Source organism: Cottoperca gobio, chromosome 10, assembly GCF_900634415.1.
Source record: "Cottoperca gobio chromosome 10, fCotGob3.1, whole genome shotgun sequence".
Taxonomy (NCBI): domain Eukaryota; kingdom Metazoa; phylum Chordata; class Actinopteri; order Perciformes; family Bovichtidae; genus Cottoperca; species Cottoperca gobio.
Genome location: NC_041364.1, coordinates 14,315,797 through 14,335,576, shown reverse-complemented (window position 1 = coordinate 14,335,576; position 19,780 = coordinate 14,315,797). Strand labels below are relative to the sequence as shown.

The 19,780-nt window shown below is 41.2% G+C and overlaps 2 protein-coding genes across 3 annotated transcripts; one reads left to right on the top strand and one right to left on the bottom strand.

Annotated features, from left to right (window-relative positions):
* The first annotated feature begins 1,874 nt into the window (after positions 1 to 1,874).
* Positions 1,875 to 5,131, top strand: LOC115015105 (rho GTPase-activating protein 24). The gene is made up of 2 exons (XM_029442270.1): positions 1,875 to 3,051; positions 4,048 to 5,131. The coding sequence occupies exons 1-2, from the start codon at positions 2,114 to 2,116 to the stop codon at positions 4,283 to 4,285; spliced, it is 1,176 nt and encodes a 391-aa protein (XP_029298130.1). The 5' UTR covers positions 1,875 to 2,113; the 3' UTR covers positions 4,286 to 5,131.
* mapk9 (mitogen-activated protein kinase 9) lies at positions 4,489 to 19,551 on the bottom strand. Of its 2 annotated transcripts, none has more exons than XM_029442268.1 (12): positions 19,367 to 19,551; positions 14,228 to 14,374; positions 13,256 to 13,385; positions 12,310 to 12,368; positions 11,891 to 12,029; positions 11,192 to 11,357; positions 8,928 to 8,999; positions 7,962 to 8,144; positions 7,385 to 7,509; positions 7,227 to 7,290; positions 6,806 to 6,877; positions 4,489 to 6,589 (listed from the first exon to the last, which is right to left on the bottom strand). In XM_029442268.1, exons 2-12 carry the CDS (start codon positions 14,341 to 14,343, stop codon positions 6,453 to 6,455), a joined length of 1,263 nt encoding a protein of 420 aa, XP_029298128.1. In that variant the 5' UTR covers positions 14,344 to 14,374; positions 19,367 to 19,551; the 3' UTR covers positions 4,489 to 6,452. The 2 variants fall into 2 exon arrangements, with proteins under 2 accessions (XP_029298128.1, XP_029298129.1); XM_029442269.1 differs by lacking the exon at positions 19,367 to 19,551 and adding an exon at positions 14,579 to 15,681.
* Between the last annotated feature and the right edge of the window lie 229 nt (positions 19,552 to 19,780).

Genomic DNA, 19,780 nt, shown 5'->3' with positions numbered 1-19,780 from the left:
GGAATAAGTCACAGGGTCAGGGTGGGGGTCAAGCCTCAGAGGGGCATGAGCAAGATTTAAGCATGTGTGTGGTATTCCAGCTGGTTGTTTTCTTGTTGTCTAACAAGGGACATCTCAGAACATTTAGGGTTAGGGTTAGGGTTCATCTCAGAGCATTTAGGGTTAGGGTTAGGGTTCATCTCAGAGCATTTAGGGTTAGGGTTAGGGTTCATCTCAGAGCATTTAGGGTTAGGGTTAGGGTTCATCTCAGAGCATTTCTGGTCTCACCTTCAGCGCTACAACAACACATCTCACATATTCCGAAAGCATCTTCCTGCAATAATTCAGGATTGCACAAGGAGGAGACTCTGCCCTGAAATGTGTGTGCACAAACAGATAAAACGTTGAGATTCCTTGTCTGTCTCTGCAGCCTTGAAGGGCGTAGGGTGATTTACATAGAGAAGATAAGGGTGGAGTTTTATCAGTGTTGACGGACAACTGACTGTGTGCGCTCCGTGCAGAAATGTTTGCAAATGCGCCCTTGACTTGCGAAGCATGGCAGTGACAGGCCAAGGCTCTTGTGGAACACTTTGTTCCAGTAATGTTGAGTAAATCTGAAAATGAAGCACTCATAGGCGGCATGTGTGGATGAACAACGGTTTAAGAGACGTCACTTCCTCTGTGCAAACGTTTGACTGGAGGGGATTTAAGAACAACATGCCTGTATGGATGCTTCCTCTGATCAGGAGGAAGTGCCTTTGATAGTAGTTCCTCCATGGCATCTCACTAATGAGAGAGTTCTTCACTGGGCTGTCTGATCAATAGCAGATCAATAGTCTTCATCTGGTCTTAACCAACTAACTCTCTACAACTCAAACATGGGCCAAAAAGAAACCTTTAGATAAAAAGAGAAGTTATTATTAAACATCCAATTTAAAATAAAATGCATGGGAGGCAAACACAATTACTTCGATGTTCTGTTTAGGTTATATTTGAGCACAAAATTAAATCATATTTTCTGAAATAGTTTTTCTCTGAATCATCATCCTTGTCTTCAAAATATGTTTTGGTGATTTCAAGATACACCGCCCATTTATAGTAGAGGCTTTTTATAATGTTGCCTATAGCTCCACCTTGTGGTCTAGAAACAGACTGACCATAATAATATTATATGATATTCTCTCTCTCTCTCTCTCTCTCTCTCTCTCTCTCTCTCTCTCTCTCTCTCTCTCTCTCTCTCTCTCTCTCTCTCAAAGATAAGTGATAAAGGCACTGCAGCAGATTATGCGTGGTGAACTTAGTCTCGTACAAGCACTTGGCTGTTAACACATCCTACAGTGTAAATTTAAACAGTGCACTAAAACACAGAAGGAAAATCAATGACCCAGCTGAGGTAATGGGCTCATTGATGTAGTATAAAAGGCAGAGTAATCCCAATAATCACTGTAGAATTTCTTTAAATGTTAAAAATGTCATATATATCAGGTCTTTAAGTTTGCGGCCTATATGTTATTAACAAATATTGCGTGCAGATTATGGGGTTCATTGTGTGTGCTTCACACTTTGTGCCAATGGCCACTGTCTATTTCTGTGGTTCCAGTTATACGTGACTGTCTTTAGGAATGAGCCAGACTATATTACACCCTGGGCCCTCCCTCAGAAGCTCTGCTAAAGTAACAGCTGATGTCAGTCCTGCTTAAAGACACACACACACACACACACACACACACACACACACACACACACACACACACACACACACTCTCACACACACACACACACACACACACACACACACACACACACACACACACTCTCACACACACACACACTCACACACACACACACACACACACACACACACACACACACACACACACACACACACACACACACACACCTAAGACACAACCTGTCTGCCATTAAGCAGCAGCTTCAAGGGCACAGCCAGCCAAAGGGGAGGAGGGCTCCTACACCTTCCGCTCCCCACGACACATCAGCACTTGGCACAGGGGAGTCTCCATAGCACGCTCACAAATACACAGTCCAAGACTTGAATCCCAAGTTGCAGCAGAGAGAGGAGGGGAGGGCGGTTATCTAAGGCTCTCAGAACCCCCATGTGCCTAGTTGGATCATGGAGCTGCACTGTCTTCCTATTGAGACCCCAACCACAGCCAGCTCCTGCTCCACGGACCCCCTGTACGACAACTGCCCACCTTTTGCCCAGCGAGGGAGGGCCAGGGCAAAGGAAATGGAGAGTAGGGTTGTATGTCCGGCTGTAACCAGACTCTCAGGCCCCTGCAACCCTCTGCCTGGTCTGGCCCCAGCTGTGGCTGAGGTTCACACACTGGTCGGTGGGGGAAGAGGGACTGGCGCCTGGCCAGATCACAGCTACTGCAGCTGGAGAGGAGGCTTGGGAAGACAGGGCTGGGAAGCAGAGCTGGGTCCAGGCATAAACAGAGCAAGAGGAGGAGATCAGGGAGGAAGCTGGGAGAGAGCTCATCAGAACCAGAGCCCCAATCCATCACAGAGCGAGGAGCACAGGAGTGCTCTCTCTCTGTATGATAACCTCCCCGACGCTGTCACCCCCGAAAGCCTCCAACAGGTCTTTGACATGGAAACAAGCTTCCAGGAGCAGATGTACCGAGCCTGGGCCCCCGAGCAGATGCAGGGACTGATGGACGGCGAGGGACTTAGTGAAGACAAGAGCGCCTGGTCCTCCTGTGAGATCATCCTCGCTGAAAGTAACCAGGACCAGAACCCAGATGAAGACAAGAAGCATGAACAGGAGCCAGAGCTGGACTCAGGATCATGTGGATTTAATCAGGGGGAGCCGATGCTGCAACTCCAGCTCCCGATGTCACCTCCTCAACAACGTCTTACAGCAAGTTCCCCTCAGCAGTGCCAGGTCCTGTGGCCCCCAGCTGAAGCCCAGCAGCCATCCTGGTCTCCCAGGGTGCCCCCTCCTGTACCCCTGGCAGACCCCTCCGCCAGTGCCCTTCGCAGCATTCTCACGAGCCTCCAACAGCAAATAGTCAGGCAGAGGGAGGAGTATGAGGCACGAATACTCAGGTAACAGAAATGTTGTTTTGTCTTGCATTTCATTTTCAAACACAGCACACATTATCACGTTACAGATTAGGCACACCTTGTAAAAGCCAAATGAAATGTCCTAAATGTAATGTGCTTATTCTCTCGGCTTCAGTCCCAAACATTCGGTTCGCTGACTGGAGATTTTTCCCAGCCCATGGTACATTTCCAGTGGAGGGTGACACAATGTTCCCAGGCCCAGCCAGTGTGTGTGTCCACTCAGCTGTGCTGCTCAGTTCATTCAGCTGACCCCGAGCTTCACCCGATATCCTGTTTAGTAACTGTTATTAGCTTCCTATAAAATTTACCACCATAGGCTGTACTAAGATTATAACTAAGTAAGTCCTAATTATTTACATTCTCTTTAACCATTTATGTGTTTCAGTCTACTGTGGAAATGTCTCACAGAGTTTATGTTAATTACTTGATTGTATCATGTAATGTATTTTTTTTTCCACTGACCTAAAAGACAAATTCACAATGTTTCCTGTTGGTAAATAGCGTGTCGGTTTTAAGTTTTAAAAAAAAGAAGCACATCCTGTGTGGTTGACCTATAGAAACAGCTCATGGCACTGGAAAGAGAGCTAATTTAAGGGGCCATGCTGCTGACCTAGACACAACACATACCTCATTTATTACTGATATAGATAGAGCAAGTCTCAGTGTAAGGTCACTGGTGCTGGTTGCCAAGGACAAGAGGAAAACGACAATTCTTTTAGCTTATAGAGTATGGGACGGATTTAGAACGATAGATTCAATTGTACAATTTCACCCCACCTTCTAAGCCACCTGTTCTGGCTTTTCCAACGATATCAGGCATGAAGAATCAAACTATCAACATACATGTTACAGATTGACCACAAATGCACTACTGACCTCTTCTCTCTCCTGCCCATTAGTAGAACCGCCTAAACCAGGTCTCAGCCATTTAGTGTATATACACCTAATCACTTGTCCTTCTCATGTCTTTACCATCAGCCTAGAGCAAAAAAATGAAGAGCTGCAAGGAGAGGTCGTTCGGTTGAAAACAAACCTCGCACAGCAGCGGCACTGGTACCAGGCTGTCCAGGATAAGATTGCAGAGTCTGAAAGGACCCGGGCCGCCGCAGAACTACGCAATGCAACTTTGCAGAAGGAGATGGACCAGTTCTTTGACACCTTCGGAGAGCTCAACAATGAGGCCAAGAAGACAGAGTATATCGTCAAGAGCTTTTGAGGAAATAATATATATATATATATATGAATTGTGTGTGAAAAGGACAAAAGGACAGCTAGTCTTTAAACTCTAGTTAGGATCATGTATAGTAGTTTGTCACGATCTGTCATCGCTAAACATTTCCTTCCCTAATTGGGAAAGCTTTAAGTGATGTGCAGTTATTAAGAATGTGAGAAATATACAAAACATCACTTGAGAGAAAATGGATCACTGATGTCCACTTTATTAGTTACGTAAGGGCAAAAGATGTTGGCCAGGTGATTATATTGTGGTCATTGCAATCACACAGGACATCTCTGACAATAAAAGGTGAAATAAACTGAACAAAAATGTGAGATGCACAGTGTATACAATGGAGACTTTTTTCTTTTCTTTTTTAACATGGTAAAGAAGTCATTAGCAATGTAATGCTCAGTCCTTATCTCATAAGATTTGAGTGAATAGGCCACACCTCAGGTCATTTAAGGCATGACTGAAAGAATAATCATGTTTTTCTTTTATAAAGGAAAATATAGCGTACAACAGTTAAGTCCTCGGTGACTCCATAGTGTTACATTTCTGCATGTCCATCACACTGTGCTATCAGTTCTGCAAGAAGCAGCTCCACTGTCCATTTCTCTCATCTTTAACTTTCCATCTTCAGTTCCATGGTCCAGATTTTCATTTAGGACTCCACAGACGCATCCTCATTTTAAACCACCGCATGTCTGCTTTCTGTTGAGGGGCCGACTTCCTCCATAGACTTTGCCCTTACAACCAGGCGACTGCCGTCTTTAAGAACCATTCAAAGGAGATAATGAAGGAGAGCGCTGCAGAAGATTTTCATAATACAAACACACATAAAGGCTTACAAGGCAAAACAAAATACAACATCTGCATCAAACAGGCGTTCAGAACCAAGAACATCGAGGTACTACAAGTGAACAAAAGAAATGACCTGAATGGACTTTTTCTTTATAACAAGAACTACGGTATCTTATTGGCATCTTTAATGCCTTCATGCAAGTTAAACACCATTATTTGTGTTTTACTGCCTTTACATGTTCTACAGGTCTACAGGAAGTCTGATTCATGATGAGTTTGGTGACTGCTCCGGTACTAATGGAATGGTTTAGAAAAGGAGCAGCCAATGCATTGATTTGTGGCTGATTTCACACGGGGCCTCGATGAGATTGTGTGCAACATTTTTGCAAGAACACAAAAATAAATACTACATGTATCTTTTTGCCTCTCCTAAATTTACAGGATTATGATGTTCTTGTGATATACACATTGTTAGTCGGTACCTTATGTCCAATGGGGGTGCGATATATAGTTCTACAGATATGTTGAACTTCTTAACGAGCACACCTTATCTATTAGTAATGAAAGGGTCTACAGTCACTACGAGTGCCCGATCGTGACATCTTTACATACAGTGCATTACATCAGGAAATACAAATGTAACACTGCAACCACAGCTTTCTCCAGCTGTCACGAGGAAAAGCTCAAAATCCACATCACTCAAGGCAATTAATTAAAAAACACAGTGCAGAGAGCACCGCTGTGGAGGTCTGCAATACTGCGAGCTAGCTAAAAGGATCGATCCAACTTTGGATTAGTGTTTGATCATGGGACGATTGGTGCGATCCACTTTTGGTAAGCTTTTGTTCGTATTGGCGTTACATGCATGAGAGCAGATGGCAGCCGCGGTCTATGTTCAGTGCGTCTGCTCTAATTTGATAACCTCTGGACTCAACGTAATATTCGCTAAAAAAATAAAACTATTAAAATACAGGCATACGGAACAAACAACAACCCCCCACCTACTCCTGGTAACCTGAAAATCAATATGGATTCATATATACTTGATGAAGGTAAACGATATCCACGAAGAAGAGAAAGAGAAACCTTTGACTCAACAGACAGAACAGACAGCTTTGACCTGCAGGCAGCAGTCCAAAACAGAGTTTCATATTGAAGAGGTTTAACAAGATCCACCAGATCACACACACACACACAAAGAAAATAGAAAAATAGACCTATTCTTTGAGGTTAAAGAGGAAAGACGAAAAGCATAGGACAAAACCGTGATGACGGAGTAAAGAGAAGAAAGGAAGGTGATGGTTGACTGATATTGTAAATGGGAGGACTTAGGCAGGTGGACACATGTGGCCATGGACTGTGTTCACTGACTCTCGTCCAGCGGTCCTGTCAGTGTGTCGATACTGCTGCTGTCTGTGTCCGAGGCTAAGGTGTGCTCCGTGGACATGGACGAGATGTCGTTGGCTGATGAGGACTGGGACGCTGAACCTGACACCACATCTGATACATGAAACACACAAAATGGAGAGAAACAGGAGATACAAAGTTTGGGTAATAGTACGAATAAGAATAACATTTAGAGTTAATACAGTAAAGCCTCCTGTAAAATTGTGGGACAGACGTGATGAGAATACCATATTAAGCTACAGCTAATTATGCTCTGACGTCACCTGTCCAATATTGCATTTAACGAATGAAGACGCTGCATGTACGTACCTGAGCAGTCTTCTTTCATCAGTCCATTCTTGTTCCTCTCTTCCCAATCAATTAGCTCTTCATAAATGAGTTCTGTAGGAATGCAGAAAATGTTATCCTCATTGTGTACTCAGAATATGTAGATAAATAGGTGTTAATTAACTTTGGTTATTCCATCAGCTCTTTGGTAGAAATGTTATAAATTGGGGTTATTGTATGTTCCTTAACTTTTATAATCTTTATTCCCTGTTTGGAAGCTGTTTGTTGTCACACAGACAATGGGGATGTTATGTTCATGTCCATAGAATATCTACATATAGACATGGAATAAACACGATCTTGAAAAGGGTTAGGTTTAGTTTCCTATAACTCTTTGAATCAGACTGTAAAGGAAGTTACGCTGCATTGCTGATAGATTTCCCTAGAGGGCAGTACATGCTACCTTTCCAGTGCTCGATGGAGTGCTCTCTCTCTTCCAGCTGCTTATCTGAAATCTGGGGAGGAGGCTGTGAAACAAAGAGAAAAACCTATATCAGCAAGGTCACACACAGCCAGCCACTGCATTGCTAAAGTGAACCACCGCTGGAACAGTTTCCTCACCGCGTCGGCCTCTCCTGGGTCGTACCACACGTGAATGTAGGGGTGATTGAGGGCTTCTTCTACGGAGATGCGGGATTCAGGATCAATGACCAGCATTTTGGACAGCAGGTCCCGTGCTTGACCTGCTGTTATGGCAACAGAGGAAGGGCAGTGTTACTATGGAAACAGGCCCGTGACATCATTTAATTTAAGCAGTCTTCATGAGAACTGATTACTTCCCCTTGCAGAGTTGGGTAACCTCTCTGGGAATGTCAAGATTTGTTCTCTTGTTTGGGTGATATGATCTCTACATCTAAATGCCACAGATTAGGGCATAACATCTTTTGACCTGCATGGTCATTCTCTGAACGAGTTGTATAAGGAATCCAGTTTTCAGCCTCTGTGTCCCTGTCTCGTTACATTAATATACTGCAGACAAATGCCTCTGTTGGAGCAAATCTATGTATTATTTATGTATTATGACATTCGTAAGAGATTTCAAAACCGTGACATTTGACAATCCTCTGAAGCATCTATGGCAGGAAAAAGCAACTATAAGCATTTCATTTGAAGTGAAACAAGTGTCCAAAAGTCTTACTCTTCAGTTTGTCATGTTCTGAGTCAGAAGGAAAGGCCCAGTCTGGGAAAAGGTCGGCAAAGCTGAGTCCAGGATACTGCGGCTTGTTCATCACATAGTTCCTCACCGTCTCCATCAGCCGGTTCATAAACTCCAGAGTGGGCGTGCCCAGAACCTCAATCACCTTATTCCACTGGTCGATGTCTGGACAACACGTTTGTTATGGTGAACTCAGCTGCATTTTGGGCATGTACACGTGTCAGCAAATGAGATGAACATTTGATTGAGCACAGAATCAAGAGATAAATACATGAAGTGTATGCACTTTACATGAGTCTACAGTCAGGCTCGCAGATCTATGAGGCTGCAAAGTGGTGCTTTGAGCTAAATGCTAACACTAGCATGCTAACATGTTCACGATGCTTACCATGTTCACCACACACACACACACACACACACACACACACACACACACACACACACACACACACACACACACACACACACACACACACACACACACACACACACACACAGGCCATTACTTCTCCTGATGAAAAGCAATCTATTCTAGAACCGCACTCTGCTCTGCATCCTTTCTCAGCTGCTCAGGTGTAAATGGACGGTGCCACTGAAAAGAGCTGGTGAGTGAAGAGGTTACCAAAGCCATTAGAAACAGAGAAACTGCCAATATAAATGCAAATGATTTGAATTGCTTCAATTTGAATCCTTCTATCAATTAAGGGGATTATAACTATGTGGAAAAAACAACTCCACAGATTAATAATCATTGAAGAGGGCAGGAAACACACAAAGCTCTCTGATTTAATTGGGATGTGCTGGAAATCTTGAGTGGTGTGCTAGGAGAATTATTAGACAAGAAAAATCTCAAGATGAGTGAAATACGTTGCGTTAAATGTAAGTTTGATGGAGGGTGAAAGATGGAAAACGTGGGACGACAGAGACGGTAAGAGCGATGAAGGATACGATCAGTGCCCTGGAAGATGACGCTGCCCTTTACCATCTCTCCCATGATGCACCCCACTGACCAGATGTCCACTGGGTAGGGAGAAAACAAGCAAACATAAACACACACACACACACACACACACACACACACACACACACAGAAAAGATAGTTAATAATGATCACATAACATGAACCACATAATATCATGCACGTTAAATATACAGCAGAAGGACACGTCAGATGTTGCCAGATGAACAACATGCTCCATGGTTTACATTTCAATGACAAACATTGATATGCAGAACACAAGCTCTTGTTGTATTGGTCCATCCTCTAGCTGTGCCAAAGCCTGATGCTTTCATCATATTCATCTTAAGGCTGGCTTTTTTCTCTCTCTGGGTTGGAGACCCTTCCAGGCCTTTCTCCTCGCCTCTGCAGCGCTGCTTATCAGTTTACACAGCTGTTGCTCTCTTCATCCCTTTCCCTGTGTGTGCGCTTAGTAGAGTATGATGTGTGTAGTTTCTCTCTCTCTCTCACTCTCTCAGTTGCTTTAAAGCGTGCATGTGTGGCACACAGCCATTAACTCCTCTCTTCCCTCTATTTCAGTTTAATCTGTGTGTTCTGTTAACATCTCCAGATCATACGGACCACTTTAGGACAAGTATACAAACACAATGCATACATTTGTTACACTATTTATTGTGACTGCTCTAACAGGGTAGTTACACACTAGGGGGCAACACTGCTTTCCTGTTAGGCCAGACCACATAAAAGCCACAAAAAAGGACTTCTTCCGGTTTCTAATCCGACCTCTATATTTTGTTTCATGCATCACCTTGTAGTTAAGCTAGTTTAGAAAACAACATTCAAATGACACGTTATAAAAATGTGCTCAAACTTCCAGTTCTAGTCATCTCTTTGTGATCCTTTAAGACATTATGCAGCCAAGCAACCACAGGCTGCATTTGAACCTGTGACCGTAATGTGTCTTAGACCATCAGGACAACAGAGTTGTTGTTTTTACAGAGATGGACACTAAACATTGACTGACTTCTACATACAATCAGGTTATTCACTCTCATTGATTTCAATGTAATACTTTACCAATGACTGTAAAACGTAATCATTATGTATTATTGTGCTGGTCATCAGTATACCATAGTGAGTTTGGAAAAGGTTAAACTTTAGGGGCATTTTAAGCCTTTTCTACCAAGTCAACAGTTGAGAAATGAAGTCAGGTGGGGAGAGAGAGGGGGAATGACATTCAACAAAGGTCCCCTGCTGCATTGAAACCAGGGACTTTGTGCTGTTGGTTCACAATCAGCGACCTAACCCCTCGACTAACAGGGCTTCTCCTGAACTGGGTGCAAGTAAGCAAGATTTGATTTAAATAGCATCTTTTAAAACAAAGTTACAAAGTGCTTCACAGAGAGACAGGGGCTGGAACCCGCATGGAAAGGATTATTGTTATATTATATATATATATATATATATAAATATATAATTTATATATATATTATATATATAAATATATAATTTATATATATATATATATATATATATATATATATATATTATATATATATATATAAAAATATATAATTTATATATATATTATATATATAAATATATATAAATATATATATATATATATATATATATATATATATATATATTATATATATATATAAATATATATATAATATATATATAATCCTTTCCATGCGGATTCCAGCCCCGAGGTGCTTGGACCTCTAATAACCAGCTGGAGCCCGACTGATCAAGGATCAAAGACTTGTGACTGTGCACTTATTATTCTTAGCAGCCTGCACCATCTGCTCAGCCGGGATGTGCTTTCGTGTTTACTCAAATGCTGCTGTGTATTCTGTAAACAATAGAGTCTGTTGGACGATGTAATGATGATACTGTTTCTTAATTGCCTCGTGCTTTTCCTCTGCGTTATGTTCTGTGATATGGACATACCTGTATATTTAAGATTCAAATGAATGTATGATGAGCCAATATCAACTAATAATAATGGCTCTTTGTTATACAGTCATTTATTTTGTTGGAGCCTTGGACAGAGAAAACAAAGTTCCAGGGAAGAAACACCTTTGTGTTTAAGCATTCACATGTTCTGTCTGTAAACACATGAAAGTATTATCTGTGGTATATAATGTCATGTTAATCACATTATCACAATACCTTTGTTGACGCCAATTCTTTTTAAATATTTGTAATGGGACAGAGCATTGTTATATGATAATGTAGTTGTCCTTACCATTCTCCTTATACTTCATGCCCAGTATGACCTCTGGGGCGCGGTAGTATCTGGTCACCACGTAAGGGGTCATCATGAAGTTAGTGCAGGCCGTCCGAGCCAGGCCAAAATCCAAGATCTTTAGAGTGCAGTCTGACTTCACCACAATGTTACTGGGCTTTAGGTCCTGAGGGGAGAGAACATCTTTAAATCTATAGAAACACAAAAACATTATCCTTTGATATTTGTATTATACTGATGGTAGCTGGAGAAAGATTAGTATGGATGCCAGTTATCTTGGAGAAGATTGTTGCATGTTGATCCAAAAGGGTAAAAAACCTCCACAAGATGTACTATTGAATGCAATGTTTCAGTAAGTTATTAATAATTAATTAAAATGCTGCTTTGTCACTCGCATGCTTGAACCCGTGATATTTTCTAGTAAGCTTACCTGACAGACCCGACCCTACGCAGTTATATTATAGTATAATAAGCTACTAATAATATTAGTGTAGCCTAATCGTTATCTGCAACTGTGCAGAAATATGGGGTTCAGACAGAATGAATAGACAAAAAAAAAATAACTATGCAGTGTATGTTAATGTAATGTTTGAATGTCAACCTATGAATGAAGCTTCAAACTATTCGATACAGCCCTAGTAGAAACATCTCTGTCTTATTAACATTAAGCCCACAGTACAATTATTTGTCGACAGTTACCCTGTGGATGATGCCAGCAGAGTGCAGGTGCCTGATGCCACAGAGGATCTGGTAGAGCAGATAGGACATCCTCTCATGGTCCAGGTCCATGTGGATCACCTGGCACAGGCTGGCATCCATCAACTCCATCACCAGATACCTAAAAGCCGAGGAAGGAAGGAAAAAATGAAGATACAGCATGGCAGACAAGATACAAACAATAAGAAACTATAAGCGGGACAGTCAGAAAGAAGGTGGTAAAGGAGAATTCATAAAGGAACATTGACAAATGCAAAGAAGCAATTTAAGCATATTAAAGCAACACAGTAAGAGGTTCAAAGGTAAATAGAGGGATGCTAGCTAAATGCTAGCTTCAGCTAAAGAAAAATCTAAAATCTAGTAGATTGTTGCAGACAAAAAAACACTGTGCTGCTACTCACAGGTCCTGGAATTCCTCCAGGGACTTCTGAGGCGTGAACACATTGATCAGACGGATGATCTGCAAGCAGAGAGACAGACCATTAGTCCTCCCATCTGCAGTCGACTGAGAGCAGAGCACTCAAGTGGGTTTGTCGGGATTCTCTCACAAAACAATTACATCCACATTGCAGCAAGCTGACCCTCTCTTTTTCTTATGTTTGTACATTATTTTAATATGTTTTAGAACTCCCCACAAGTAAAGTCTTTGTGATGCCGGTCATATTCCAGTCCTACTGTAAATCACATCAGATACACATTAGACAGAGGAATACACGTCTTAACTCAGAAGTGTTTTATGAAACAATACATGAGCAGATAACAAGATAACAAGCTTTATTTTAATTTGACTGCCAGCTGTTTTTAACCGGCCTACATCATTTATTAAATAAAAACTACTATATATATATCTGTATCAGAATAATAGCACATATTCCAGGGGGGAGCGAACAGTAAAAGAGGGACAGTAAAAGACAATAAAGGATGGTTTTCAAGTCTGTACTGGTCCTTGTTCTGAGGGTAACATAAGAGTTAAGCAGTCTGAGTTTATCAAATGAAGTTGGCTTTCAAAAAATTTAAGTTTAGTATAGAATTCCCTCGCTGTGTTACCATCCCTCCTTTACAGCGCAGCACACAGACTCTGTTACTTTGGGTGATATATCTACTTGATTTGTGTATCTGACAGCTGTCACATACACTTTGTAACATATGTTTGCACAGAATGAGCACTGTTGGCTTTGTCCCCCAACACCTACACCGGAAGCATGTTAGGAAAGGATCTCTAAATGGCCAACATCAACAGCAGGTATGATTAGTCCAAACTTTTTCGATGTGCATACGGGCACCTGAATATTGCTTTCTATTAAGACAGACTTAAATGTGAACCGATCCTTTATATGTAAGTCTTACATTTTTGTGATTGACACATTTGAGCAGCACCAGCTCCCTGTAGGCACGCTTAGCATGGGTCTGGTTCTGGAAGGGCCGACACAGCTTTTTCAATGCCACCGGTATACCAAGGTCTGTGTCTAGAGCAGAGCTGGTCACACATTGTATAGAGGAGGAAACAGACAAAGGTTATCAAAGAAGAAAATAAATGCAAACTGCAGAGCAAAGCTGTTTTCTGACTTACCATCAACTTGCTACCCGTCACTTTTAGAGGTGAAAGACATTTTTACTCTCCGCACTTAATAACTGCAGATAATCAAATCACCAAAGAAGAGGAATCAGTATAAAGACGACTTCTATAGCCCTGCTAGAAGCCATTCGGGGTTGCAAAGTTCATTACCACCCCCACGAAACAAATATGTGGAGTAGATTTGTTTTAAAGAAAATTACAAATGAATGTTCCTAAATGTATTTGCAGCCTTTACAGTAAATTCACTCATTTCAGTGCAGTGTAGCTATTAGATTATGTACAGATGTGTTGTATCCAAAGCTGAAATGTAAGCCTTAGCATAGAGCTTGGGGAAAGTGTCCAAAATGGAAAGGGCTCATCCTGAATGTTTTATCATATTTTGGCGTTTCCATACATATTTTGTAATGAGATACTTCAAATTGCATATAGAAATATGTGACGGGCAGCTAGTGTGACAATGAGCCAGCATGCACAATACCAGGAGCCAGAAACTAAAACAGCTCAAAGGTATTCAGCTGCCATCATTTGTTTGATTATTTACACCTGGGCTTTTCTTACTGACAATGTCAAAATGTCTGAAGTGAAATAAGACCACCAGGGCCAAAAGTTTACTTTACTCATCCAGACCCATTTTTATTTTATTCATGCAACAACTGCCATGTTTATTTAATAATCGGCATATTAACAACACACTGGGCTCGTGGCACAATGGTTAAAGTGTTCATAAAAGCGCATCTTCTCACCATACGATGCCCTGGGCCCCGGAGCCGATGGCGCGGAGCTGTTCGTAGCGCTTGAGTACAGTGAAGGTGGAGTCTCCCACCTGAACGCTGTAGAATTGGCCCTCCGCCTCACTCATCCTGCTGAACAGTGAGGACCACCAGCGCTGTCTGCAGGGGGCCGACAACACATAGAGGGGAAAAAACAGATTAACACCCAAACAGCATGACTGACTTCATGCCAGGCAGTTCTGCTGTACACATAATCATCCATCTCCAAATGTCTGTGCAGGAAGGTAAACAAGTTATAGCACATTAATAAGCCTACATCAGCGTGGTGATGAGGCTATCGCACTTATAAAAGGAACTTGAAACCTTTTTTTCCCAGAGCCCTGAATCGCTCAAATGATCCACAGAGAATGGCGGGGCCTAATATGGTTCCATCTGTCAGTCCCTGGCATCTCTATCTCCATTTTCAGCCAACCAATCCATCACCACGTTCAGCCCAGTTTGTTCATCTGAGAACGGTAACAGTGGATTGGAGCTGAAGTCGATGCTGTAAATGTTTTGGTGTGTGCGGAGGAGAACAGAGGCAGCTGACAGCTTGCTGTTCCCGAGGCTCTCGCTGCCATATCTAAATTCATGCTGACACACTCATGCTCAGTAAACACATACATAACACACACACCCCCACACACACACACACACAAGCATATGGTAAGATGTTACTAGATGTTAACATGTAATGTTGTTTGTTTATAAAAAAGAAAAGTCAGTTTTAACATTGATTGCTTAAGGCAGGAAGTGGAGGAGGAGTATTATTCTTGGCCAGGGTTTGTGTGTGTGTGTGTGTGTTTGTGTGGGCGAGAGCACACAATCGTGTAGCTATGCAACAGCGAGCAGTCATGGCTGTTTGTCATTCCCTCAGAAAACAGCCACAGGTTAAATGGAGCATGATATTTTAGCCTCGTCTGTTTGACAGGCAACAAGGACACGAACACTCGCTGGTCTTCATGGTCAGAGAGACAAAGCGCTAAAAAGAAAAAAGCAGCAGGTGAGAGGTTATGATCGAATACAGCCAAAAAACACCTCAAGCTGCGTGAATTGTAAAGCTACTCATCTCAGCTTTGACACTGTGACGGCGTTATAAAGAACTGCTGCGAGTACAGTCAGTAGAGGAGGTACATCTGTCAGCTGATCGACATGACTGTTATTGCCTTTGAAAGTATTTGAAAGTAGTGGAGTGAGGGAACATTATGGTCACATTTTGAAGCCTTTTTTATGTTGTACTACGATGAATGAACGACAAAATCTGAAAATGTTATTTTAGCAAAAGAAAAATAATTGCTAATGTATTATTATTATTATTATTATTATTATTATTATTATTATTATGAGTAATAATGGCTGTATGACTGGTGATTAAAGAAACAAATCTTGGTAGTTTTTAAGTTCATACTTTGAACTCTTTCATTATGATTTTTGTCAATTTAAGAAGTAAATCATCAAATGAATTGTTGCAGCCCGAGCTAATATAAATGTTTGATATGAATAAATGTTGGCAAAAACTTCTAAAATGAGCCTCAAAAAAGTCCAGGGATTTTAGAATAATTTGATAGAAAATTTGTTTTATATATATAAATAAATAAATGCAATCATAGATTTTGGCAAAGACAGGAATAATAAACTGTTGAAAATGTTTTCAATAATAGTTTAATAATGTTTATCATGGCACAGTGAAGTCTGTCACCAGCTTCATTCAATCATTTTAATATTGATCTGTTAAATAAGTTTTTGTGTTTTTACTGAACTCCACAGTCTTTTACCCCCGCCTCCTTAATTACACACATTCTACTTCTTCATTTAGTTCACGTCATTACAACAACAGTGTCTTGTTATTGTATGCATCTTGTTGAGGTATTTCCCACCGTGTTTAGTCTCTGCTTGTCATTTGATTTTTGTTATTTTGTTGGTTTGTTCTGAATAGTTTGTTTCTTTATACGCCTGGGATTTGAAATCCCTCCTGAACATGCCATTGTTTCTCTTCTCTGTGAAGCTTTGGAAATGAACAAACACGGAAGTAAATATGGTTTCAGATCAGATTTAGGGTGTGGGTCTGCAACCACACCATTAATCGGATAAAAAATGAATCCTTCTCATCTCTATCTACTTTCTTCTTCTGCCTCCTCTGCTTTTTCTCCTCCTTCTCACATGTACGACCAGCTGGCTCTCTCACTACACTCAAGGGGAGACTGCAAAGCCCTTTACTTTGTGCTTCTCTCACTTAATTTCCTTGGCTTTGTCTTTCTTTGTTGTTCTTTTATGCTCCTGACATTCCCTCACTCCTCTGCTCTTTTCTGGGCTTCTGCCATCTTCCCTGTGGCCTCCTCAAGTGTATACAGTATCCCCACTGAGGAACCGAATGGTACTGACAGATACGTATATTCTATTTTTGATTAATAATTGAATAATCAAAGCAGAATTTTTCCAACTTGAACATAACTGTTTAAAATTCAAGTGCAGCAGAAACACCATGTAAAGGCCTTCGCTGTGACCAACTAGAATACAATTAAAGAATCAGGCATCATCATGGATTCTAGGCCACAAATTCAACACAGCACATGCACACCTTGTGCAACAAATATCCTACAACACCTTTCCCTCCAAGAAAAATAGAGGCTCTGCTGTTTTAGCTTGGAGGCTGCATTGGCTAAAAGTGGCACTTGTTTACAGTATCTTTTTAGCTCAACGTCTGGTGCACTGATTCACAACACACACATCAAGCTAAAGAACACTATGAAGGGGCCATTAATCATAACCAAAACCCATTTCAGCTGCAGCAGGCACAGCATATGTACAATCTTTCACTTGCTGCCAAGCTAGGCACGACTAGGCTAAATGTAGAGTTGACTCAGCATAGATATATGAACACTGACAGGGAACAACTGAAGTGAGGTGAAAATTGCATCTAAGCTCAGGAAGCCAGACAGACACCAGAAGAAACCTGTCATAGCTCAGGCCAGCAGGCATTGAGGAATTTGTTTAAATTCAAAGGGGATTCGACTAGCGTATTGAGAGTTAAGGTCCCCAAGGGAAATATAGGCTTTTGCAGGTAGGCTACAAGTGGGATATAAAGACAGAAAGAAGAAACATGCTTAATTATTACATCACTGACACATTTAGCAACGATGTGATCATAACATTAATCATAGTGGTGCAATCACATTGCTTGACCTCAGTAATGACAGTTTTATGATACAACTAATATTGCAAAATTCAAGATCATTATCAACAATGGAAATTATATCCATACCCAATGGCAAAATACAACAAAAACAGTTAATTAACATATTTCTAATGGTACTGCCTGATAAAAGACTTTCCAGATAATGCTGTAATTAACTAGTCTCTGCTTCCCAAACATTACTAACGCTGCATGCAAGGGCACTTTGACTGCCTGTCAGTATAATGTAACAGGGTATATATATATGTATATATATATATATATATATATATATATATATACATATATATATACATATATATATACATATATATATATATATACATACATACATAGATATATATATATATATATATATATATATATATATATATATATATATATATGTGTGTGTATATCGTGTTCTATCGTGTTCCTCAAGGTCCACCAAATGTGTAACAAATGGTATCAAAATTGCTGCAATAATTTATGAGACATAATTTAGCATAGGAATGGCCATCATATTATTCGATCATAATGTTCTTTGCCCTTATACATTCTACATTTTCAAAACAGAAAGTTAAGTTAAAATGTTTAATTTTGCAAAAAAATGTATTGCGATATGTTGCCGGTGTATTGATAAGGTACGGCAAGAGATATCATCTTATGTGCACTGAGTATTTATCACACCTTATTATTTAGAATTTAGACGAATGAAAAGATGGCAGGCAAGCATAATGTTATTTTCCTTGTCCCTTTAAATTTATAGTTATAATAGCATGTGGGTTTTTGTTCCATTGTAATGCGTCTCTTATCAAGGAGTTGATAAGAGAAGTGACCTTCACCATCCTCAACCCGAGCTCATCATGACTACTGTCCAGTTCAGTCCAGTGCAGCCTTGGGGTCTGATGTGGCCTTGGCTCTCAGTTGGGAGCTGGATGCGAGTCAGTGAGCTGGCTATGATTTTAGATTAGCATGGCCGGAAGACTCAGCATCTCATCCTGATTCGGCAGAGTTACAAAACACACAGGGGCGGGTAAAACTACATCTAGGCTGCTGCAGAGAGAGGTCTGCTGAGAGGGTAAGACCAGAAGAGGATAAAGGATGCTAAAGATGTGTTGGTGGGAAAAATATGCTAGTGCCACATGTGTTGCTCTCGACATGTTTCTTGAAACAATCTTGTTAACCTTTCATGTGTGTACTGTACTCTGTGTATATGTATGATCCTACTGTAGGCCTACTGTTGGCTCAAACCAACCGGGCCAACCTGTGTATGCTTTGACATGCTTCAGATTTGAGAAATTACACATTATGCCCGTGCTTGACATGCATGACAAGCTGAAACTTGCCTCCGATATACCATGCCAAATAACAATATAGCCCATGCCAAATACAATATAGCGCTAGCGTTAGCTTTCATCAAATCTATACCTGTCTTCAACTATGGTATTGATTTGAAAACCAGAGCATACTTGGCCTATAGAAATGTCATTCATTTGGAGAAATGTAGTAACATCAGCGTAGGTCTATGGGTAAGCAATGTATACTGACAACTTTGTGTTATTATAACATAACCTAGGTGTAAAATCTAAAATAATTCCCAAAATTTCCACACGCAGCACGACTACTCTAAAATACACACAGACACACACACAAAGGTATGAAGTCACCGTGTATGACACACCGCGGCCGCAGCACAGCTGGCACTCGGTGGTTTAACACAGCCAGACATTATCGGTTTACACAGCCTAAGTCACACTAACATAAACGCCGGTGAAATTCACGTCTCGTTTACTCGGTTACAAAGTTACCGAGGCCCACACTCCCTGTCTTTTTCACTTCTCTCGGAAGCAATGCGGTAGACGGGCCGGGGCTGAACTGAAAGCTCTGACGGACTAACGGACGGCAGAGGAGGCGGCAGCGGCAGCGGCGAGACCTACCTTCTCCCTTCGCCGCTCCCAGGGCACTCCCATGCATCGAAAACACAGATAAAACACTCTCTCCGTCTTTCAGGCACAACCTAGACTTGGAAAAGTTTAGGATAACGGGCTGTCACGACAGATACCTTCCTCCGGTTCCTAGCTAACTCCAGCGGCAGCACGGAGGGACGGGTGCGGAGGAAGGAAACGCCACAACATGCACAGAGCGAGCATGCGGGTGACGTCATCGCGCATAGTTTACGTGGGCGCAAACTTTTTTTTTCTCCACAAAAACTCCGTGGAAAAACTTTTTGTTCTGAATGTTATCGATGTTGTTGATCTGCATAAGTAATACGCAATCACAAAAAGCCCCGCATCAAAAATACAGAATTAGTAGTATCAATTAAAAAGTTTTAAATCTGGACTAGACAAACA